This window comes from Psittacula echo (genome assembly GCF_963264785.1).
Source record: "Psittacula echo genome assembly, chromosome: 1".
Classification (NCBI taxonomy): domain Eukaryota; kingdom Metazoa; phylum Chordata; class Aves; order Psittaciformes; family Psittacidae; genus Psittacula; species Psittacula echo.
The window spans coordinates 105,752,496-105,778,439 of NC_137735.1; the positions used below are offsets into that span (position 1 = coordinate 105,752,496).

At 39.3% G+C, this 25,944-nt stretch overlaps 1 protein-coding gene across 1 annotated transcript in view; it reads right to left on the reverse strand.

Moving 5' to 3' along the window:
• ITPR2 (inositol 1,4,5-trisphosphate receptor type 2) overlaps window positions 1-25,944 on the reverse strand; it is a 265,600-nt gene that overhangs the window by 67,338 nt on the left and 172,318 nt on the right. The window contains 8 exon segments of the mRNA XM_080617700.1: window positions 102-221; window positions 1,402-1,497; window positions 5,831-5,941; window positions 7,704-7,904; window positions 8,826-9,082; window positions 9,672-9,855; window positions 11,143-11,330; window positions 12,348-12,456. Of these exon segments, the coding sequence (XP_080473826.1) occupies window positions 102-221; window positions 1,402-1,497; window positions 5,831-5,941; window positions 7,704-7,904; window positions 8,826-9,082; window positions 9,672-9,855; window positions 11,143-11,330; window positions 12,348-12,456 (1,266 nt within the window).

The window sequence follows — 25,944 nt, forward strand, 5'->3', positions numbered from 1 at the left end:
GAATACTCTCTTATCAGTAAGGTGCACCACTCCATCCACAACAGTGTGGAGTTTAATCATGTAGCGCTTTTCTGGAAGCAGTCACAACAAATAAGACATACCTGATGTGCCAAAATATAGATATTATGGCCAACATCTTTTGGGGAGATGCCATTATCTCCATTCTCCTCCTCGTGGTCACATTCAAGGCCTTGGTTATAAGCATTCTTCATCACATCCACCTGTAATACAAAGCCAACCATGGAGAGATGAAATAAATGTCATTCTCGGGGAAAAAGCACACTGTGTTTGAACACACATGCTTTGTTCAGCTCAAGCCTGGTTGCGTGCCTTGCAGTTCTGTGAGAAGAGTGAGCAGTCTAAGAAACACTTTCTGAGTAAAGACAAGCTTGAAGTATTTATGAAGCTCCAAACTGCTCCATTTCTCATCAGTAAAACTGCAATCATGACAAAGGTGCAGGAAAGCTGAGCCTTTTAAGCAGGTATTTTCACAAACGCTTTTAAAGACAGATCTACAGATATGGCAGGTAGTGTTGTACAGCACTTAGAGTGTAGCCATGATCTCCCTTTGGCTAGAGCAGGCCGACACGTCACTCAGCCTTCTCCACAGGCTCAGCAGACAGAAAAAAACCAACTAAACCAAAAAGGAAAAGAAGATAAAGATCTGGGCAGGGTGCTCGGGAAATTCCAAAACATTCAAAAGCCTTTTACAGGACCAATGGGGGAAAATCCTCCATTCTCCACACAGGGCCTGATCCTGCAGTTGTACCTTAGGGACGGCATTATCATGCTGACGTGCCACCTTAGCGATGATGCCCCAGAACAATCAGGTTACTGGGCTTTGCCAAAAGGCAGAGCTGATGCCCACAGATCTCCCCACCTCACTGCTGTTGTATGGTCAATTGGATTGGAAGCAATTTCTTCAGATTTCCAATCTATTCAAAATTCCTGGAGACCCACAGAAGCATCATGGTTGTTCCAAAATACAACTGTTTGTAACTGTCTTTGTTCATATAAAATGAACATATACATATTATATATATTAGATGTCTCCACACACATTTCTGTTAGCAGTGTTTCACGAACTGTACAAACTTAATTTGCCAGCTCCTGACAAAGTGTACTTGAAGACAGTCTACCAGAGTATGATAATTCAGTCAGGAAACAATTACAGAAAAGTGCTTGGAACGGATAAAAATAATGAAGTCGTAAAGACTGAAATCATGCATGCTTGATCCTTTTAAAGGACTTTTTGTGAATTAGTACTATCCTGATACATTGTGTCACCATATGCTGCCAACACTTTTCAGCTTAGATGCAGATAATTTAAAAAATGTTTTAATGACAGATTTTTTTTTTTTTTTAGCCAAAAGATTTATGAATATTCAGAAGTTTTCTCACCAGTTCCCTTGGTCTCATGTTGAAAAGGATTCTTTCCGCATTCTCACTGTCGTGCCTGCTTTCCATAATAGCCAGCAAAAGCTTGGAGGCATTGTTCTAGAGATGCAAAACCACATTAATGCAAATTTGAAATCTATTTCATGGATTAATGACCCTTGCATTTGTTTTAATTGAGATTACAAGGACCACTTTTTTAGCAGATAAAATTTTAAACTACTTCCATCTTTTATTTTACTGACGTATTTAAGAGGGGTTTTCTCCCATTTGAATGTCAGCGTACTGTAAGGCTAACAAACCCTGCATGCTATATTGGAAGAAGCATTTTAAATATTGAAAAATATTCAACTTAAATACAGACAGGGGAATTAGGGCATTCTGGGAGAGGAGACTGGGAACTGAGAGAGAATACAGGAGAAAGGAGACTAGGCTTGCCAACACCAGAATAAGATATGGATGAAGAACAACAGATGAGAAGACGAGACTGGGGCTGGCTGAAGGAGAACAGGACTCCACATGAATTTTTCCGTAACTCCTCTTTCCTTTTGCTCCAGAATCAAACCAAGACCATCCATTGGAAAGGTCTAATCAAACTCTTGACCTCGCAACCTACACTGCAGAAGTTTAATGTGCACAGTGAATGTGACCAGTTGGAGGGAAAGGATAGCATTTTGATTAAGACTCCTAACAAGGTGCTGCTCTGAAGAACTGGATGCTTCCTTCTCTATTGCAGTATTCCCTTACAGTGGTGACCAAATCAGTTATGGTAGTATTGGTATAATCTCAAACTGAAGAGAAGGGAAGGGAACAAGACAGGCTGCCAGGCAGCTTGAGAAGGAAGGGAAGATACAGTAGAGAAAGACACTAGTGTACTCATTCATGGGCAAGGAAGACTTTGAAGCTATTTCCCAGTACAGACAACCCTGGGGAACAGAGAGAAGCCTGCTGCAGCTTCCAGAAAGTGAGTAAAGGTAGAGGGTAGGTAGGACTTTTATGTCATTAGCAGCCAGCTTTTGCTACTAACTCAGCACAAATGGCATGCTATAGAGCAGGCGGGCACAACCTCCAGGTTTTTTTCTCTCTGATTGTTGCACTTGACATTCAGATGCTCATTTCATAAAATCATAGAATGGTTTAGGTTGGAAGGGGCTTTGAAGATCATATAGTTCCAAGGCCTTGCCCAAGTGGCCTTGAATACTGCCAGGGACAGGGCAGTCACAGCTTCTCTGGGCAACCTGTGCCAGTGCCTGACCACCCTCATAATGAAAGATTTTTTCCCAATGCCTAATCTTAATCCCCCTGTTTCAGCTTAAAGCCATTTCCTCTTGTCCTGTCACTACATGCCCTTGTAAAAAGTCTCTCTTCAGACTTTTTGTAGGCACCCTTTAGGTATTAGAAGGTTGCTATAAGGTCCCCCCAGAGCCTTCTCCAGGCTGAACAAGCCCAAATCTCTCAGCCTGTCTCCATAGGAGAGGTGCTCCAGCCCTTCGATCATCTTCATGGCCTCCTCTGGACTCACTCGAGGAGGTCCATGTCCCTCCTGTGTTGGAAGCCCAAGAGCTGAAAGCAGTACTGGAGGTGGGGTCTCACAAGAGAAGGATAGAATCACCTCCCTCAACCGGCTGACCTTCTGATGCATCCCAGCATGGCTGGCTTTCTGGGCTGCAAGCACACATTGCTGGCTCGTATTGAGCTTATCATATACCAACACCCCCAATTCCTTTTCCTCATGGCTGCTCTCAATCCATTCTCCACTTGGGATTGCCTCAGTCCAGGTGCAGGACCTTGTACTTGGTATTGTTGAACCTCATGAAGTTCACACTGGCCCACCTTTCCAGCCTGTCAAGGTCCCTCTGGATGGTACCCCTTCCCTTCAGCATGTCAAATGCACCACACAGCTTTGTGTCACCTGCAAACTTGCTGAGGGTGCATCAATCCCACTGTCCATGTCACCAACAAAGATGTTGAACAGTGGCAGTACCAATACCGACCCCTGGGGAACACCACTCATCACATCTACAACTAGATACAGCAGAGTAAAGCACTACGAGAACAGCCAAAAAGACACCCGTATTAGACCCTCTCTACCCTTAGATTAACAACATCTTTTCATCCTGACACTATACAGAGTGACATTGAGGTTATATTGTGTGCCAGGGCTTAAACACTAGTCGTATGAAAGGCTGGGGGGGTCATCCTCAAAATAACAAGAGGCAGAATAGAACATTGGCCATCTGTGCATTCAGTGAACATTGTCTACCCTGCTCACTGAATGATTCAGGAGTCCAGTGGAAAATATAATCCATGAAGATGTAATTAAATACCACATCACAAACTGTGCAAAACAAGCTAAATTAAGATGACATGGGAAAACATAATTCTGCATTGCCTTTGCTTTGGTTGGGGGATACGAGTTCAACACATAATGTTCCCTGAAAACAGTGTCTGAGCTCGTTTGTATGTGTAAATGTGTGGGCCTATATGCTTTGCATTCTGTATTTTCACTGCAAAATTTATGTATTTGCAGCTTCAGAGTTGCCTGTGAATACTGACAGATTGTCAGTGTTAAACATTACCTGGTAAGCTCAGTGTTACAGTATTTCAATGCGTTGCCACTCAAAATAAAAGCCGGTAACTTCTGAATTTGGATCTAATTCTTGAAATCACACCTGGCCCAGCACTGTGTCCAGTTCTGGGCTCTCCAGTACAAAAAAGACATGGTCTTGCTGGAACAAGTCCAGCAAAAAGCCACAAAGATGACTAAGCGAATGGAACATTTTTCGCGTAAGGAGTGGCTGAGAGCTGGAACTATTCAGCCTGGAGCAGAGAGGGCTCAGAGGGATCTTGTCAATGTGTGTAAATACCTGATGGAAGGGGATGAAGAAGGAGCCAGATTCCTCTCAGCAGTGCCCAGTGAGAGAACAAGAAGCAACAGACACAAATCAAAATGCACATGATACTCTATTTAAATACAAGAAAACACTTATTTTTTACTGTGAGAGTGATTAAATGCTGGAATAGGTTGCCCAGAGGGGTTGTGAAGTCTCCAGTTGTGGAGATACTCAGCTGAACAGTCTTGAGAAACCTGCTCTAGCTCACCCTGCTTGAGCAAGTGGATGGAACAAGATGCCCTCAAGTTGTCCTTTCTAACCCAAATGACTCTGCCATCCTATAAGATAGAATCATTTCCACATTTTGAACCTTTGGTATCACTCTCCACAATGTCTGCTATTTAAAAGAGTAAGGCATATACAGCCTTCTGTGTACAGGGCCAACTGGTCCCTGCAGTGATGTCTCCAAACTCCATTTTTTGTTTGCTACATAGAAAAGATGCTCTATGAGCATTTGCCAGCTTCACAATAACTGCAGATCAAAATAGCACTGGACTCAGTGTAGCTAGGTCTTTACAGAGACTGAGATTTCAAACTTTGAGACTTTTCAGGGCTCCAAAAGAACTGCCTGCAAGTTCGAAGTTAAATGTCTGCTTACGTCTTTTGCTTGAGGGGAGCCTGAATTGTATTGCCAAACAAAAATGCAATTACAGTTATTAAAATCATGTCTAAAGTACTGTTGATTCAATGTTTCATTGTTCATGATATATAGCTTTATTAATTATTTTATTAGACACCCATAACATTGCCAATATGATGCAACGCAGCTACCACAAAGTATTTGCTGGTTTTAGGGAGGAAACAGACCATCTGCAATGGAAATACTTCATTCAGAAGGCAAGAAAAGGCAATAACCCAAGGTTTCTCCTGGACAAATTCTACCCTACTTGGCAGACAGCATAACTGCAGAGCTCCACTCCGCATGCAATAGCACAGAGGTTATAGAAACTTATCTACAAGCCTATCCAACTCTTCACAGAATACAAAACAAAATTACAAGCCCTTCTGCTTTACTCCTTGCCCTCCCACCCTACACTTTGTTGTCCCCTCACAGAGGACACTGAGAAGGGAAATAAAATACAGTTTATTTTAACCTCATTTTCAACTTTATTTGACATTGCAGGTCACCTGATTTTTTTTTTCCACATCTCCTTGTCAAGTAATTTTTAAGAGTTCACTACATACAAAGAATGCCTGAGTTGCTACATGCCTGTACAGTGCTGCTATTTATCAACCCTGTGAGATTTTATGCCCACAATATGGGCATGCTACTTATGTTGTGTCTGCTTGATAGGACTCCTTTGAAAAAAAAGCCCAGGGCATACTCCCAAACACAACAGTGGGTCAAAAGGCCTGTGGTAGAGGGCCTGATAAGGATTCAGAAGCTGAGCTGAATTCATTTGCAATGTTTGTTTTTAAAGGCTGCTGAGTATATTATGCTATGGTAAGATTAAGTAAATGCCAGGTTACCTAGAACTCTTGCATAGGTATTTCTTCTATTCTTACTCAGATTTAGATAAACAAATTTACATTTACCATACCTTCAACTGAAGCACCAGGTCCATGCAGTATTTGCCAAGAGGGTTTATGTCATTCAAGATAAGTGCAATTATAATATCAATCCCATTAGACTCATGGGTGGCTATACAAGTCTGCAAAATAAGAGAAAGGAGTTGGGGGTGGCGGGGGAGGAGGGGGAGGGATGTACAGGGGGAAAGAGGGAGACAGTGAATATGCGCATGAGCAAATTTCCAAAACAAGGACCCAGAACTTGAAAGACCTTGTAACACCAAGGTGGCACAAGTTACAGACAGCAGCCCACAGGAGCACTGCCCAATTCAGCTGAACACACATGCAGAGACACAAAAGACATGTTTGAATATGGGTGCAATCAAATTTGCACACTTGAGTTTTTCATTTGCATTCAGCAACCAGCATTAATATCACTGTTATAACATGAACTGTTTGTGAAGATTAAGTTTTTCTACATGCATCTGAACATGTTCTGCATAGAAGGATACTTCCGGACATGGTATTCAAAACTGCAAATATGACAACAGTGCTTGCCAAATGCTTTTATAGCTGGAGTCTTGGCCCTTCTAAGCCTTGTAAATACGTGTCAGTTATATAAAATTCTATGATATTTTTTCTTCTAGCAGCTTTATAGGGCAATAAGGAAAATATTTTCAGAAATATGGAGAAAAGAAAAAATAAAATGAGAGTGTGGAACATTTTCCTCTGAAATACACCAAATTAGACTTGAAGTTGGTGTAAACAAGCATTACTCAAATCCTGATTAACTTCCCAGCAGGTAGATTTAAGTAATAAAGTGTAACTAATCATTCCCTTCCACCACCAGTGCTCTTCCAGTGCTTCTCCAGTAAACTTGTTGGAGAACACAGTAACTTTAAACATTCTTTTTCCTTTCTTTTTCTTCTTCAGCCCTGGAATTATTTTTTACAGATGTTTTTCCCATTCACTAGTGAATCAAATACAACTATTTAAAATTTAGTCCACTAAAGGGTTTTTGTTTGTTTATTTTTAAAGTATAAAGTAAAGGCAGTTGATTACCAGCAATGGCAATAATAGCACTTTATACCTCATTTGTGCACATTAACGAAGTAGCATTAATACGGTGTGTATTTCTTCAGCTGTTTCTAGTATCAAGAATAGACTGCCTCTGTAATTTCACCCACCATAATTTTCCTATTGCTAATCCATAGCAAAAATTATGCAATTTCATACACTGTGACAACTGTACTATGGTTCTCTTCAGATCAAATACAGCAGCATGCAACTACATTGTTTACCTTTCTATACTGCCTCAGCAAGGCACTAAAGAGACCTACCAAAGGTCACAGCTAAGTGACTTAAAAAGACTGCATCAAGCAAGGCACAGAAGATTAGAAGTATGGTCTGTAGTTTCATCCATTTCACTACTAATATCACAATTAAAGATGCTGCTAGGTAATATAGCAGGATAGTTAAGTTAAACTTTGTGGTAGTTATGTGAATTAAGGAAAGTAAATATTAGCAACCTATATAAACACCAGCAAAGGCAAGATATATGAAAATGAAGAAAACAAGCTTGCATTTGCAATGTACTTCTACAACTATGACTCAAAATCCGGTCTCAAAGTGAGGTTTAAGCCATGGACCCATTGACATAAGACATTAAACTCTCTCTAAAAGGACTGGAAACCCTCCACGTAAGCAGACATACCACAGGAAGAGTTTGAGTTCTGACTTTAAAGGATTTCTCAGGCCTTATGAAGGCTTGAAACATGTTAAGGCTAGTTATAGCAGTTACCAGTGAATTTATGTTATTAAGAACACTGAAAGGTTTATGATAAGCACACAGATACTGTACATTGAGGTATACTCTTCTACATCCAGAAGTTATTTGAGCCCTACCTGGTTTTCATGGCATGGACCTTGGCAATATTCAGTCAAGCTTTCCAGTGTCTGGTTCACAAGGGCCACATTCCTCTCATTGATGTAAAGCCCCAGTAAGCCCAGTCCACCTGTTGTGCTTCCACAGATACAGTCCAAAAACTGAAGGGTCTCACAAACAAGGTTGTAATTTGTTTTATTGTTCTGATGTCTTAAAAAATTCTGGTGGATGAAGAAAAAGAACACACACACAAAAAATAAATTAAAAAAAAAGAGTTAAACAGTCTTTTTCATTAAAATATTGAAGGGTACAATTTATGACTACATGACCACTGTACCTTAGGTACTGAAGTACACTAAGTACACTACATTGTGGAAAATATATTATGTGTTGGCGCAGCAGTTGAAAACTACTATCTGATTAAATCATCAGAGAAAAAAAAGGCTTAGGAAAGTGCACTCTGCAGACATCTGCCCTGGCCTTAAATGTCTTATGTATCTCCTTTATACCTGTCACCATCCATCTATTACGACCTTTCTCTTGGAAGCTTGTTACCCCACAGCTGAGCAGGTATAGTGGCATATTATGACTGCTCCTTGGCCATAGTGCAGAATGGTAGCTCAGCTCAAATCAGTCCCAACACTGCTTTAAGGGAGACTGCTGGACACGGCACTGAGGTATATTTGCAAAAAATTCATTTTGCAAAGGTTGCTATGGGGACAGTAATTTCTACCAGAGCAGCTGATAGCAGGGAAACAAGTAGCATCTTAAAGCCTTCAATCATAATACCTAGCAAAAAGAGCAGTACCCAAACTTTGCACAGAAGCTTCCTGTGGTCCTCAAACCTATGGTAAGTGATCCAGTATTTGTGCACAGAAACCACACTAACAGTGACATTTAGACACTTCTCAATCCCCTGCAGCTATGCTGCAGTCCCGTAGCTATTCTGAGGGCATAAACATGAGCTCAACCAGAGCATGCAAGTGGCTCTTGAAAGGATTATTTTATCCCTTGGACCAAAAGAGCAACATTTTAGCCACCATCATGCTGTAACAGGAATGGGCACAGATGTGTTCTACTTTCCTTGTGAAATTCCAGCTCCTGTAGTATTTCCTTTGGAGCTCAACTCAAAAACACTTTACCTGGAGCTCTCGATTGTGGTTCTCACACAGCAGCTGAAGAAACCTCAATATTGGCTGCATGATTGCAATGGTAGGGCTCATGATTGCTTCTTCTGTGGACTTCTCTTCTGCATTTGCAGCATCTGTTCCTGAGCCCATAAGATCTATTTCTGGGTCCATTTCTCTTCTATACACAGAGTAAGCCTTTGACGTTGCAGATGATGCTTCTGTTAACTGTCCTTTCATACCCTCTTTCAGATGCAAGGTTGAATCCTTTACTGAAAAGAAGATAATTTTCCTTCATTTTTGAAACTCTTTTGATTAAACAATAAGAAAACAATAATAATGAATGCAAATTTTTCTTTGTTGGGGACTAGCTTTTTGAAGACCTCAAGGCAACTAACAAAGAACATAAAAGCAACATTCATGCAGGGATAGCATGTTCCAAATAAACCACAAACCAGAGTGAAACAGAACATTAAAACAAAAAGCCCTAGTATTTCACTCCCTACTATATACAATTAATGATGAGAACAATGGAAGAACCACAGGGTGGGAAATAAGTGCCTGTGCTTGCTCTTGTGAAATAGCCCCATTAGCAGCAGCCTTTACTTCTGCTTCTCTAAAAATATGGTTCGGTATCTTCTACTGGTATAAACTGGCATAACTTCACTGATTTCACCAAAGCTAATTCCTTGCAACCAGCTTAGGAGATGCCGTATAATTTACAGAAAAACAGGTAAAAGATGCGAAGTAGCAGTGATTAATATTAGAGCCTACTGATCAACACACCACAGCACAGTGGGGCAGCACATGCAATCTGAATATAGTGTACTTCTCCCCAGTTTTGCACGGGTGTGTCCTTACCTCTCTTTTTGGGAACAGATATGGTTAGGTCACCATCATCATCTTTCTTTTTGCTTCCCAAATCAATAGTGTTCACTGTCACTGTCGATCGTATCTCCTGCTGAGCAGCTTTCATGTGGTCATACAGGACTTTAAAGAATTTTTCTGACTTTTTTTGCTCCTTCAGTTGCTGGTAAGTTGAATACTGACAAAAAGAAATTATTCTTTAGATATCAGTCTTCCAAAGAAGGAGAAATACAAAAATACACTTTTTTGTTGTTGTTGTGAAACAAATGATGAATAATTACTTCACTTACACAGAACAAATGTTGGTCACTGCCTCACCATTCTTTCTCTAAGTGATATACAAGGCTGGTAACTAAGATTGATGGAAACATTTCTAAATTTGGATAAAATGGTGAATGCTGGTATGTGCAATCTCTAAACTGTTACAATATTACACTTGAAGTTAAATTACTTTGTGACACTCTGTTTCTTTCTAAAGTTATAATATTTCATCTAAAAATAATAGTGAAAAGTAACTGTTGTTTTTTAACAAAAAGAGGAAGCATGAAACATCTAATGTGTAGTATTATAGCTTAGATTATATAAATTCTGGTGCTTCACACAGAATTGGAATTAATATTTTAGGTTATTAAGCCCAGTCCTTTAGCATTATTGTCAAGCAGGCAGAGTACCATTTTAAACAGCTTACAAACTTAGAGCCTTTTACAGCCTCTAACAATTCATGCTACAAAGCTGCAACAAAAATCTAACTTCTTTAGCATTTTGTGGATGCTCTCTAAGGGTCACAGATCACATTATCTTTTTTTACAGAATAAAGATACAGGATGGAATTCCTCTCATTTTACTTTTACAGCCCTGCAGTGAGGTACAAGTTGATTATTTAGGCTTCCTTCACAGGCAATTATAAGATATGGCGAAAAGCAGGGACTGATTCGTATCATCTCTCCTCTCCTATGATATCTCTGCTGATCATATAATATGAATAAACAATCATCTTATTTGGTTAAAATTAGGTGAGAAGAATATAATTCATGAAAAAAATAGAATCTGCATGTTAAAGCAGCTATTTTCTACTGGCTGAGATATGGTTGTCTCAAATGGCCAATTTTTCTCTCTTTGGAGATTTCTATAAATGTCCCTAAACATTTCCAGAAAATAACTTGATTTTATTGCTGTTATAAACTTGATGGTATTGTAATTTTTAATTTACAGAGATACAAAATAACTAGAGATAATGCTTATATGGCAATGACCAGATTAAAAGCAGCACTGTGCTACACAGGAAGCGACAGTTTAAAAATTGGTTTGATATTGCATAACAGGGCATATTTACATTTGTATTATAGTCATACATATTGCAGTGATAAACTTTTCACAGAATTCACAGCGTAAAGATCCTTTTTATTTGTCTCCAGACTACACACATTTAAAAATCAGTATGTGAATAAGTAAATGAAAGAAGTACCTGTGTTTGTGTATTTCCACCTTCAAGCAATGCAATACCAAGCAAAATGCCTTCTGAGAAAATTCTGTCATTTCTGGTGTTTACTATAACATCGATGACTAGTTCTGATGCACCTTCTTTATCCAGAAGGCACTGAATATCAAACATCGTTACTCCAGACTTATCTGAGTCTTGTCCTGAAAATCCACCTGCAAGTAAGACAAATACATACCATTCATGTTTGTTTCACAAATGTATATGAAAATGAATCTATTGGCAATAATCATGTGCTTTATGAAGACAGTAGCAATGTAATAAATTTAATTTTCAAATTCTGTTTCAGGCAAAACTCCCTGTGAAACAAATACAATTTTTGTGTGAAATTGCAATGTTAGGCTCTAAGAAATAAAACAAAACCCAGAACCATTGCTCTGTCATGATATTCAGACATAAAGAACTTGGAAATTACACTGATTTGTTCACTGAACCCCTTTTTTAATTCCACTGCTGCATACACTAAACTGTGATCCATGCTCTGAGACCACTCTTCCACCTTCTGCCTCATTTCCTATGACATACATTATTTTGGATTTCCTTAGAAACCATCCTACAGTAACTTCCCACTCTGTAACAGAATCATACCACAAAATTCAGTTCTAGGGACCTACAGAGATCATCTAAAACTTTCTGGCAATAGTAATTAGCACAGGTTTACTAGTCTTGTCCAGTAAAGCTGTAACAAGGACCAACACATTCTGCAGTTTCTTGTGGAAATCTGTTCCATTGCCTAATCAGTATCTTTGTGAGAAGCTTCTCCTTGTATCTTTTTTTCTTTCATGTATCAATAAGGGATTGAGAATAAAAAAAAAAAAAAAAAAAAATTTTGTTTCCAGAAACAGCCACATCTTTGTTCATATGTTTAGTGCTTTGCTGAATATCCGGATGTAAATTTACTGGCAAATTAAAATGGTGTTATGAATTGAACCTGAATTGAATGATTGATTATGGGGCATGGGGAAAGTCCCTACTTCGGTACTGCCAAATGCACACCAGCCACCTCAGGCAAGTGCATGCAACTTCAGAAAGTCTGATACTACCTCTCTTCTAACTGGTTACAGAACTGTTTGATTTATTTACCAACTGAATCCCTGGAGCACTTCCAGTATGCCTATTGGAAAAACGATGCTTCTAATTTTGTTCTCTTCAAATGATCTGTGTTGATTTACCTCCCACTTGTGCAGTTTTGCTGTAGCTGGCAGACAGAGGCCCATTCATACCACTTCCATGTTCTCCTTTAAAGTAGCGATATAAGAGTATTTTCCTTAGAGTGTTGCCCTTTAAGAGATGGATAAAAATAGAAGAAATAAAAGTTGCAGCCAATTTCCTTTGTTTGAGAAGCAAACTGTTTAACATAGATACATAATTTATTAGGTCTTTCTGTTACAATTGGTAAGCATACAAACAGTAAAGTTGTCCAGAAAACAAACATTAATGGTCTTACCTAACAAATCTCATGGGAAGAGTTCTAAAATACTGTTGTATAAACTTTCTTTGAAGTTTCTTTTAAAGTTATTGATTATATATAAAATACCTCCACCTCAATAATTCTTACTGGCTAGCTGTAAGAAGTGTATATTGAAACAAGTTCTACAGAGCCAATGCTCTACGGTGTATCTGTGCCCTGCCCTGTCCTGCCATGGCAGTACTTTCTTTCCATTTTCTGCAGCTGAGTAGTATCACTTCCTTTTCTCTGATCTCAGATAATCCAGCTGATCATCTGAAGGAAGCCACATCACATGAAATATTAAAACAGAGATATGACATTTGACAGAATAGCTTAAAAAGCATTCTATCTCCTTGTTCCTTTACCTACAAAACCTCAACCAATCAAAATTTGTATGCAGCTCTCTGAAAATCTTCCCTTTCATTTTGCTTATACTCAGCAATACAAGACACACTGAATTAAGAGTTGAGACCAATTACTTGGCCACTTTATTTTGCCTTCAGTCTCCTGGGAACACCTGCAGTAAACAGCTTTACAGAGGCAGAAGGTGACACAACAACTGTAGGTGTATGTGTAACCTAAGATTTTATGAAGAAAAGAGTACAGCAAAAGAGTACCACAGAAGGGGAAAAATCATTCATTTCAACAGGTTGGCATTAAAATGGGAATACTTTTCCTTACTTTTATTCACCTACTGGCTTTAATGAAAAATGGTTCTTGGAAATATGCGCACCAGAAGCCTTCTCAGTACTTACCGACTCACCAGAGCCTGCACATTAGTGCAGTATGCAACTTTGCAATCAAAACATCTCTGTGACCACCACAGAAAGCAAGCAGTAAGGAAGCACGTCCCAGACACACCGCAAGAAGCACTACTTGCACTCCCACTTCTCTGTTAATATTTCCGAGAGCAACCACATGCCCCACCGGAGCTTCACTGCTTTATGGACCTCAGAAACAATGGGCTTAGTCCACCTCAAACAAATGCCAGAATGCAGTATGTGTAGCCTGACAACACGAACCCACCATTTTTTCCTGGTTCTCACTTTTTGATGTTTCAATTTGGTAACAGCCTATAAAGAGTTCCTTCGAACAGCCAAGAAAAGTACAAGGCCTATTGAAAGTATCAAAGCTATAAATACAGTGCAAGAAATACAAAAAGAACTACCTACACATCTGCAGTGCCAGAGAATTTATTAGATGGATTTTCCAGGTGAGCTTAAGCCAGAGCACTCTGCACTACAGAGGACGACAAAGAACCAGAAGTCTCTGAGGACCTCACGTGAAAACAGATTCCTCCTCAGCCTAGTTTATGATGGGGTTTAAACCTGCACGCATGGACAAGGTATGCTAACCACCCTCATAGGAGATTTCAAGATAGCTAAGAACACCAGCTCCTCCTGCTCAATATCCTGTCTCTAGCTGTGACCAAACTCCAGTGCCTTAGAGGAAAGTGAACCTCATTTTCCCCATCTCCTGAAAAAGACAAACTTATTATTGAAATGGTTCCCATCCAACTTATAAGCATGAACTGAGAACCAGCATAAAGCCTTTTTTCAAAATTGCTCAGGCATATACATCACAGTCATAAAAGTGAATCACACAAATAGAATCATAGCACAGAAACACTTCCTAACATCAACCTAGGACCTGATACAGAATGGGCAAAGCATTGAGACAAGATCTTTTAATCAGAAAGGCTGGCATTTGCCATACCGCTTGATTAACCACTCAGCTTGAGGGAACATCCTCTACCAGCAATCTATGCAGTCTGTTGATGACTAACAGAGTGCCATGGTAAATTATATAAACAGTCACAGTGCAGTCATGAGAAGAAACACCACAAGCCATCTATCTATAGTTAAGAATAACAACCGTGGTCACAAGCTTTATTATTCAATCAGAACAGTCTTTATTTTATCAGGAAGAATGTTTAAGACCATGAAATAGCATTTGACTAATAAACTGAATGATTTAGCACTTGAGTCTTATTTCCTGAAAGCAAGCAACTGTTAGCACTTCTCAGATCTTCTTCATGCCTTTTTACCTTCAAAGACAACAGCAGGAGCAGCAAAACAAAAGGTTATGGAAAGTGGAATTTTGCTCCACTCATATCCAAACTAAGGCAAGGACTTCACTTTTTGTCCTGAATGAGCAAGTCTTAATTATTAGGATTCCTCCTCTCTCTCACTTCTTCTCTCAACCTCCCATGAATCCAGACAACACGTAGAGTTCTCAGAAGCCAGAGTCAAAAGTTGAGAACATCCATGTCTGAAAAGCAGAAATGTGCTGGAACCTCTGCTTTGCCTGGCAGCCGTGCCAAAAACATAGCCTCAGACTCAGCCCACATAGTTGCAGGCTTGGGATCTTTATCCCCTGTGTGATGACCTTGGGCAGTCAGATTACATCCCCAAAACTTGTGAAATCAGCTGCCACTACAAAGAGCAGAAGAGCCCATCTGTACGAACCGGAGCTGAGAAATGTGCAAATGCTTATGCAACGTATCAGAGACACCTGGCAGCTCTAGCATGTAACTGTGTGAGGCATCATGCTAGAAAATGCTGGAAAGACCCTGCTTCCAGAAGAAGTGCTGATCCTACTGGCAAAGGTGTCTGGGTATGCTTTTATGGGAATGCCAAAAAACAGAGTCAGGAACAGCCCCATCATGTAGACAAGACAAACTGCTGCCAGCGTGAGACAGCTATGCCATTGATGTCCTTGTCAACAGCTTCCTAACTTAGTATAGCCACAAAATTAATATTGGCCAAAAGCAAATGATCACAGCAGTAGCGAATAAGCAGCTCGCAGCAACTATTACTGACACTTGTATTACTAAAGCAGAGACCAAAAATTAAAGCAACTAGGCAGCACAGCGCTAACTTCCCTCACCAGGTTCCTACACATGCAACAACTCCCAACTTTCCAAGCTGAATCTCTCCCTTGCTGGCTACAATACACTTTCTTTTTTACCTCTTATTAGGGTACGGAAGTAGCATGAAAACATCACTCAGCTGACTGCAATCCTTCTATAATGGCTAGAACATTGTATAGCTTTGAAAAAAACCACAATGAAACATAACAGTCTTATTGTTACCCATGAATACCACTGTATTGTTTCTAACAAAGCTAGGATAAAGACTGAGGACACAAGAAAGGAACAACTGGTTACTGTTGTTGCAGTTTTAAATAGCTAGGGATTGACAGACAAAAGTTTCCAATAGGGAAAAATTACTCCAATAGGAACATGTAGACACAAACAAATTACGTTTTCTCAGTCCGTATTTCATTATACTAGTTGGTCTTTAAATTTGATTTAAATGCCTTAATACAATAGTTTATTCACTTTCCTTCTCCAAGCCTGCAAAAGGCTCATTCCACATAAGGATGGGGTGTTCTGCCTGTGGAAGCAGCAGCAGACAGAGATATGTAAGGCTTATTGTGGATACCTGCATCAGCACCAGCTTGCTGTATAACACTGCCAAAAAATTATTTGTCCTGTACTTGCACACTTCTTAAGGAATTTGAATGATATTTCTGATGTTTAGAAGGCTGAATTATATGTTCTGGTGATCTCTTCTGGTTTTCACTCTACATTAAAATAATGTAGTGGAAATGCTCAGATTACCAGTGATAACACAGAAAAGGCAGCCATGTCCAATAAATATTTCTGTGATACAGTGGATGATGTATGTTTCAGCATTAATCCAGGAGGACTCAAAATTAGGTATGTTACATCTTCAGATCTGAATAACTTGAAGCCAAGTATGAAAAGGAGCTGCCTTGGATCCTACTAATTCAGGTTTCCAGAAAGTCTGTAACAGGTAGAAAATCCCAGAGAACTGAAGAAATCTAACATGCAACAATGCTCTTGAAAAAGTATACAGGAGTACTTTTCATACTTTTTACCGGTATCAAACCCACTGCAGTCAGTTTGATATCAATTCAGAGAAAAACAAAACAAAACAAAAAACTGGCTGATTTTGAGTTCCACTAACAAAAATAAAAGGAAGTTACTACAAACTGATGGCAGTTATAGTCCTGACATCATGTTGTAATAATCGCCTCATTATGGGCTTAAGAAAGACAGACCTTCTCAAACTTCTGAAGACCATGTTCTGGGTTTGCTAGTAATGAAAATATCACTCTGGTAAAATTTTATAAACTGGTGGTGTTACACAATATCATAAGGCAAAATTTTGTATTAAGTAACCACACAAGCATAGTTATCAAATGGCTTAACAGCTAAAGTAAATGACAGAATTCAATGTGCAATTTAAAGCAAGAAATCATAAATGAGTGTATGGGCTTCTAATGAGCAACCTCATGTAGTATTTATTGTCTGCCTGATTTTTTTTTCCTTTTAAATGAAAAAGAATACAGAAAATAATTATTAATAGCATTCAGAAAGGACACACAAAAAAGGGGATAAGATCAAGTCACCAATAACAGTTTTGCCCCATTTATTAAGCTGACCAGAAGCAAACAATACGAGCTTCATTATACATGTAGTGTAGCTATAGATGTAATAACAACAAAATGCGGAACACCAGAAAATGAAGGACTCAGTTTAAGGAGGCCATGTCTCTGGGGAAGACTAGAAGGTCTTAGAGAAAAATCGGTGGAACAACAATTCCCAAAATCACACGTTCTGGAAAGGGTAACAAGAGCTATTATGTAGGTGAGCCAATCTTACTACTCCACATGCAGGGGCATGTTACTGTAGGAATACTGTATCACAGGTTGGTGTCCACCATCCAAGAGGAATGCTGACAAATTGGATTAGGTTTGGAGAAGCTCCACAAGAATGATTAGAGAATAAACCATGCCTTCTCATCAGAAATTCAAGGCTTTCAATCTACTGAGCTTATCAGTCTAAACAAACTACATGAACTCTTTCTGACTATCCACATGAGAAATCTGATAATGGATGACTTCAGTCTACAAGATAAAGGTGTAAGACACACTGGTGAGAAGCTGAAGAAAATTCAGCTAGAAAAGAGGCAGAGGCAGAGGCAGCTGGGTTATTCAGTTTGTGGGTTATGAATTTTATTTTTATGTAAGAGTAATGGCATTTAGCTATTGGAACAGCTTAAGAAGAGGTGTGATAGTCTCTATTGCTGGCAGTTACTAAATCACGACTAGGTGGCTTCTCAGACAGAAACTATTTGAAGATCTTGTGGTCTACATTAGGAGAACAAGCTGGGAGACAAAAATATAGCATCTCACATAATCTATGAAGACATCATGCCACCTTTTCCTGTGCTAAATATAGATGAGGTTAGAAGCCTTCTAAGCTTTCTATGAAGGCTGTTTAAAAACCACCTACTTCTACATGTTTCTTCTCATAAATTATAAATTAAATTTCTATCCTGCTTGATCTGAGTGCTTCAGGATGATTTTTTGGTTGTTGTTGCTTTTCACACATTTTCAAAATATTTTTGTTGCCTTATTTCCCTTGGAGAGAAAACATGGCAGGAGAAGTTTTGTAAGTGGTTTCTTTGAAGATTCCATGCATGGAAATCTTATAACCTTTTAGATTATCATTCACCCTGCTCTTGAAATGTAAGATGGCACAGCCATCTTCTCATTCTAAAGCACTTCTTGATACAAGGAAGAAGTTCTTTACTGTGAGGGTGCTGAGGCACTGGAACAGGTTGCCCAAGGAAGTTGTGAATGCTCCATCCCTGGCAGTGTTCAAGGCCACGCTGGGTGGGGCTTTGAGCAACCTGGTCTAGTGGAAGGTGTCCCTGCCCATGGCAGGGGGTTGGAACTGGATAATCGTGAGATCCTTCCCAACCCTAACCATTCTATGATTCATCTCCAAAATTGATCAACTGAGGCACACAGCTACCAAGTGCATGGTGCTGCACGAGCACAAGCTTGGAAGAGAGCCTCAGAGTCTTGACTCCCACTATGTCCACAAAGTGGAGTATTTCTGTCTTCTTGATGTCAGCAACTTCCAGAGGGCTTGTGAGTTGGGAGAGGTTGGTTGTTCAGGGCATTGTTTTGCTTGGTTGGTTTTATAGAGGGTGAGCTTTTCCCTGGTTCTGATCTTTTTGCAACAAGATGCTTTCATAGCCAACTGATACTTGAAGCTGACATATTTTCACACTCAAAATACAAAAATGACATTCAGCAGCAGAGTTGAGAGAATAAACACTGGGGCACTTATTCAGAGAAAAATCACTTTTAAATATGATGCTGGGTCCAGCTGGTGTCCAGCTCTGCTTCCTCTAAAATCAAAGGGACATTTGCCAGCAACTTAAGTAGGAGGAGGAGCAGACACATACTTTGCTGGGCAGAAGTTTTTATAAAACACTAAAAAGAAAAAACCCAAAATATGCACCAGACTTCATGACACAGTTCTCCTAGGAGAGAAAAACTGGCCACCCACACCTCTCAGCTGTCTCTCATTAGGCAGAGACACCCCACATTTTAAATGTGCCATTGTTCAATCCTACACAAATCTGGTTTTAATCCTACTTGTCTTAATACAAATTGCCTACATCACAAATGCTTACTGATAAACCTGAGGTTCTAACTAGTGTAGAGATTCATTAACACATTCAGATAAAATAAAGAACTACAAGTATGATTCTTCTCTAAAACCAAACTGCAGCGGTTCTAAAAAGTAATTCATTTTTTAACAGCCCTTTAACTCTTCTTTCCTTTGCAGTTCCAGGTTCCATAGAAAGCTGGAAGTTTAAGTGCCAAATATCACAAAACAAATGCTATTGCCAGTCTATTTTGAATATGGATAGTGAAAAGAATACTGGACACACTGCAAGAAAACCAGGTTTTGCCTGGTAACTGTCCAATTCTGCACCCTGAAAAAAAACCTCAGGAAAAGTGTCATATTAAAAGAAAGATTTCTTTTTTCTTTGGCAGTATCTCTAAAAAGGGTCTCCACTATGAATACAGCAGGAGGGGAAAACTGTTTCGATTAGGGAAAACCTCAGCATTGAGGCATTCAGGCTTACATTGGGAAGAAAGCATTTTAAAAATACAGTTTGATTTTGCATATTATAAAATTTTACTATTAGCCCAGAAAATATTACTAGGTGTCAAGTGTCCTCTTTCTCCCAGCCCCCTCCAATATAAGATCTCTACATACATATATATATATATATATGTATATATATAGCGAGAGAGAGAGAGAGAGAGAGATTTGTACATACAGAGTAGGTCTTTGTGTGGGAAAATATTATTGTTAATACTGTCACTTGTCGCATTGCTTGTTCGGTTACACGGTTTCCATCTGTATTCATAAATTGTGCACTTATAAAACAGATCGTGTTTTGTTGTAATTTTTCCTTTGCAACTTTCCCTAGTACAAGACACAGCATTGAGAAACACAATAACCCAAGTTCTCCACCAGTGAAAGAAAACAATGTCAGATTTGCTCCCAATTATTCAGAAGCCTTTATGACTGCACCATCAATATCACACTGAAGAAAAATACCAGATCTGGGAAGCACAGTTTTCAAAGACTAAAATTATCTAACTCTTATGCTGCAGGGGGTAAACTTTCAAAGTGATGCACAGAGAGTTACGCACACAAATCCTATTATTTGTTAACAGGATTTCTGTGTGGAACTCCCCGTGGTCTGCAAGAAAAATTTACCCCTAAAGTGTCCTAATGTGAGTATTTACCAAAACAGACACTTAATTTCCAGATGCATACTCATGCTCTACTGTGCTTCGACATTTTAAGAGCAATTTGAAACAGGTAGCTAGGGAAAAATATCAGAAGTGGCCAAACAGTATTTTCATTACATTATTCTATTTCACCATGTTCCTATTATGTTGAACTCCAAAGCCAAAGCATTACAGATGCCTGATTTACTAGATAAGGGATGCACTGCAGCATAACTGCATGTCCGATTTTAAAATTAGGTATGCCAGGATCTTCACTTGTTGGCTCAGGATTTTCAGAGCGGCTCAGGAGGCACTTTTGTACTTCCATTTTCACCTGCTCATTTTTACCCACCATGAGCTTCACCGATTTCTTGATTTTATCCTTGTCTACTAGTAAAGATTGATACAAAATTTCAGATATTCAGAATTTTGTCTAACCCATTCCAGATATTCCTGACACCACTTACCTTTGAAGGAACCTATGCATTTTCTAAACCAGGTTATCAGGATTACTTTGCAATCCAGGTTACCAGGCCTTTGGAAATTTTTCAATGGATTTCACATGAGTTCTAGGTTGTATCAATACCAAATGAGCACTTCATGGTTTGGGGCTTCACTGTGGAAACTGTGACCTGTGCCACTTTCTCCAACATATACAAATATTCCCAGTTAATTTTAATTACTCAGCCAGAACTGCTCTGTATGGCTATATTATTAAAGAAAAAACCAACACAAACAACATAGTGATAGTAAAAGAAACTAATTCTCAGCATTTACTACCTTGCAAAATAATTTTGGGGACATGTCTTGTCTCAAAACAATACCAAGAACTCATAAAAACCAACCATTTTTCCTCTAAGGCCACTCATTCTTGCCCAAATACCACTATATTCGGTGCATGTAACTGCCAGATTCTGTCCTCCCATGATTTACAGATGTGCTTTTGACAACGACCAGCAACTCTGTCTACACTGCCCCAAGAGCTAGCCTGACAAAAATGACCAACACACACAACTGATGCTTCTGAGAAAAGCCCCTTGCATTCTTACATGAAAACAGATACCAAATTATTGCTCATTTATTGGACTTCAGGCATTGAGGAGAAAAGCAAGTGTGTGCGCATGTGTGTGTGTCCACCTCCAAGTATACCTGCATTTTTAGGTGTCTAAAGACTGTACAAAATCAGCCGTTAAATGGCTTAAAATGAAAGACCTGAATTTACTTTAAATTCTTGAAAGGCCAACATACAAGTTTGCATTCTTACAGTCTAACCCAGACTGTGGCTACTGCAAAGGAAAACAGCTGGTCAAAACATATTTAAGCAGATCCTTTCTATGGAGCAAACCAGAAATGGATAGGGGAAGCCAACCCTGCGGCAGATCAGGACAGCAGCAGAAACTACCAGTGTTATCCACTGGTATATGGAAACAGAGTCTTTGCATCTACCTTGCTGGAAAATGAGCACACATCAGCTCAAAAGAATAGTCTGGATGAGATCAAGGTACAGCATGGAATGTCCTAAATGCTAACTGCAGTGACAGGCAGGCTCTCCCCTTGCTCTATGCTGCACAGCATGACAAAAAAAACAAAGCATCTTCCTCCATTTCTAAGCAGACGAGAATAATTGCCACCTACTACTGCACTGACTACACTATATCTATGAAATTAGGAGGAATTTCAAAGTAACAGAAAAGTAGAGCCAAGTCAGACAACACCACAAATCCAACACTTTATTAGCTATTCATTTTGACAGGGATAACTTGAAAATATTTATAATTCCTTGCTTTTTAAAAAAAAAGCAGTAGTTCAAATAATTTTTTATTAAACTTAATTGGGAATTTTCCATTAATACCAACTTTCCAATTGTATTATCCTTTTCAGGACAGCTGGCACTTTAAGCTCAGCACCTAGAGTTACGTGCTTGTATGAAAATTCCAGTTCACATCAAAAATAAAAATCCAAAACAAAACCCACACACCCCCTTAACATAATTTCTAATGCTCCTGGTCTTGGAAATGTGAAATCTGTGTGGCCAGAGCCAGAAAAAAAAAACAAGAAAAAAAACCCTAAAATATGCTGTTGTGGTTTTGATCATTAAGAAACCAAGCCAAAGCAGTTTCATCATTTTTACAAGCCTGACTCATGACTTTGATTGCCAGAGGTGGTAAATACCAAGTAAAGACTTAGCAACCTCCTCCAGCAGATTTGTTGATACTGCGTGCTAAGAGGAGCTCAGATCCTTGCTACTGACTCTCAGCGAGGACATAGCTGCTGACACATGGCTATCAACGCAAACCACAACATCTCGTCTTCTTCAAATGGCAAATTAGCACATCCACTGCCAGAAATGGAGCCCAAGTAACTAAGAATTAATGGAGATCCAGGATTATGAGGTAAGGCTACTCTAAAAGTAAAGGACCCCTTGGTTAAGCATGAGAGATGGGTAATCTTACAACTCAAAAGTTACTCAAGATCTGAGCTCCACTTCTGCTCCGGCACGTTGAGTTTGGCTGTAGGAAAACTAAGCACTGAATTCCTCTGGAGGCTGGAGAAAAGTTGCCTGGCAGATTTATTCCTCAGGAATAAGGAACCAGGTCTTGGTTCAGACCATAGGTTAGGCCAACTAATGTCGTTAATAAGTGAGCAGGCTAATCACCGATCTAGGGTCATTCAGGGTATATCCTGGCTTTTACCTACCGATTCACAAAACTGCAGTGACTTGGTGTTGGGAGCTGGTCTTTCCTGGTATATCTGAAGTTTTCATAATAGAGCATCAATTTCAAATGACAGACATTCTGATTTTTCAAGGCATCTTCTGATTTTCAAGGTATCTTTTACTAGGAAAAAGACTTCCTGTTTTCAAAGCAGTTCTCAATCTCTCCTTTTAAATTAGAAGCAAATATCAGCTTTCTACTCTTGGAGTCCAAGATTTCATCAGTTCAAACAAATAAACCTAATAACACCCTCTGAAGAGTGCCACGGAAATTATTCTGACTTTGTGTAAGTCTGCAGCAGAAGTTTCATAAACAGTTTCCATTAGCCGAAGTTGCCGAATGAAACTGAAACGTTGTTAAGAGAGTAACATTTTGGTTTTAATAACTTTCAGAGGTATATTAGCTGCCATGCCAGAGCTCAATAGCTCCTTAGCTGTCATCTTATTTTAGGAGCAACAGCAATTTCTAAATGCTAAGTTTCACAAAATCAGGAGGAAGTTCTCTTCTAGGTTGAACAGGAAAAAAAAACAGAACAAAACAAATTGAAGCCACCCTAGAACTGGTTGAAAAAATGACTAAAATTTGCTTGAAATTAAATTAGCTATTCAAGAGTAGAGACAAGGGGCAAACAAGGGGGAGACGAAGACACATTTTCAAGAGGCTGTCTCAGCTTTCAAAATTCCCACTGCTAAAAGACAGATTCATGTTTATATAAAAAACAATATGCAAGCTGTTCACCCAGAATATTAAATCACCCTTTATATTTAATATTTGCTAAAATTGCTGAGTTATTTATGTCACAGATAAGACGTGTCACTGCACATGTGCAGTGGCTTTTTCATCTTAATATATTTTAGTATACATTTATTATGAAGCTGTTGCCATTATAATGCCTAAATTTCTATTGCTTCCAAGGAGAAATACATTATCATTGGAATGCTCCTACATGCACAGCATGTAGCTATGGAAATACAATGTCATATGCTTCTTTAGAGCTGTTAAGTACAGCATAGATTGACGGTGAGCCTGCAAGAAACGTGCTCTGGAGGTCCTCAAACTGACTTGCAATTTTTTCTACTGTGTTTCAAGAGTACTGATATCCCCGCTAATGACATCTCTCTGATAAATGCCATGCAACATCCCAGCATTAGGGCCCAATGGCATTATGAAAACCCAGATGAACTTTACAGTTTCAGTAACAAAAAATTAGACTGCATATGCATGCCAGCCAGTCAGTGCTTTGAATTAATACAAAACAAAACCCGTCAACAGTCTTAGGGGCTACATAATTCACAGCTCAGGCTATTCTGATTATTAGGAAAATCCTCTGTTCTGAATGCAGCATTGCTGCTGCGTTTAGTTAGCCTATCTCTGTGAAAATCATCTTAAAAGGCTGAGTAGGGTGGGAAAAAGTATAGATGAAGTTAGTGCCCTAAATTAGGTCAATGGCACAGTTTCATCTGAAGTTCTGCGTTTACTATAGTTTGCCACCTCCTAGAAGGCTCAGAGAAGTGCTGGGAGCACACAAAGGTATGAAAAACATGTGGCATTAAAGACTGAGATTGCTCTCCTTGGAAAAGAGATGGAAAGATGTGACAGAAAAGTATGGATGGTGAGAAGATGGGAAAGTCAGGAATTTCTGCTTCCTCTCCCACCCAAGGGACCTTCAAACGAATGTAAAGATGATCAGTGAAAAAGTGATAAAGAAATACTTGTTAAACCACACATAATTAGATGGCAGAACTCATTACCATGGAAAATCAATGAGACCAAGAATTCAGCAAGACTCAGAGAGGATTTGCGCATTTCTACAGAAAACAAGCAAAACCAGTTACAATAGCAAATGTTAAAAAAATTACTATGGGAAAAAAGACAAAATCTCAGTCTTTGGAGGCCACAGATTTGTGATCTTACTGTTAAGGATTATCCCAAGACTTCAGGAAGAATAGAAAACTTCAACTCTGCCTACAGTGGAGACTCAGACCTTCTGAAGCATCTGATGATGGCTACACAGAGAGACAGCACTCTTAATCGTCTGCTCTGACCCGCTTTGGCAATCTGCATGTGTTTAAGAGAGACATGAAGTGTACCAAGTCTATTTGTATTGGATCAAAAAACTAGTGCAGTGAAATGTACATTCAAGAGAAAACTGTTTTTATGAAATCTCTGGTGTGGAGACACCCAGAGCAGAGCACTATAGTAATCCAAAACATCAGCTGGAACTCTACGTTCAACAGGTAAAAAAAGCAGAATTGCCATGACAAGAAAGTACACATTACCAAAATCTTAACATGAAAACAGTCTGCATTTCATTTATCTGTCTTCATCTTTGCTTAGCAAAATATCACTGGCTTACATAAAAATGATGGCAGGTAGAAACACTTTAGATTTTGAACACAAGGCAACTGCTTAGAGAGAAGCTCTAGGCTCTCTTCTTCAGTGAGACATTCTGCTGGTGTTGACCTGGGTATCACAATATCACACTATGCTAGAGATTGGAAGGGACCTCAAAAGATCATCTAGTCCAATCCCCCTGCCAGAGCAGGAACACCTAGATAAGGTTACACAGGAATGTGTCCAGGCGGGTTTTGAACGTCTCCAGAGAAGGAGACTCCACAACCCCCCTGGGCAGCCTGTTCCAGTGTTCCGTCACCCTCACTGAGAAGAAGTTTCTTCTCAAGTTTAAGTGGAACCTCTTGTGTTCCAGTTTGTACCCATTACCCCTTGTCCTATCATTGTTTGCCAATGTGGGTGCCCATACTCACGCAGCCAACTCTAGAAACTTGTCTTCCTGCCTCCCACAGATGAATTTTCTGTTCTTGTACTAACAAAGTCCAAAATGCCTCATCCTCTAACACACTAAAGAATGACTTTGCACGGCAGGGACAGCCACAGCATCAGACTTCTTAGTTCTAATGACAGCCTATGAACACCAGATCCCTCATTTAGCCCTAAATAACACTGCCC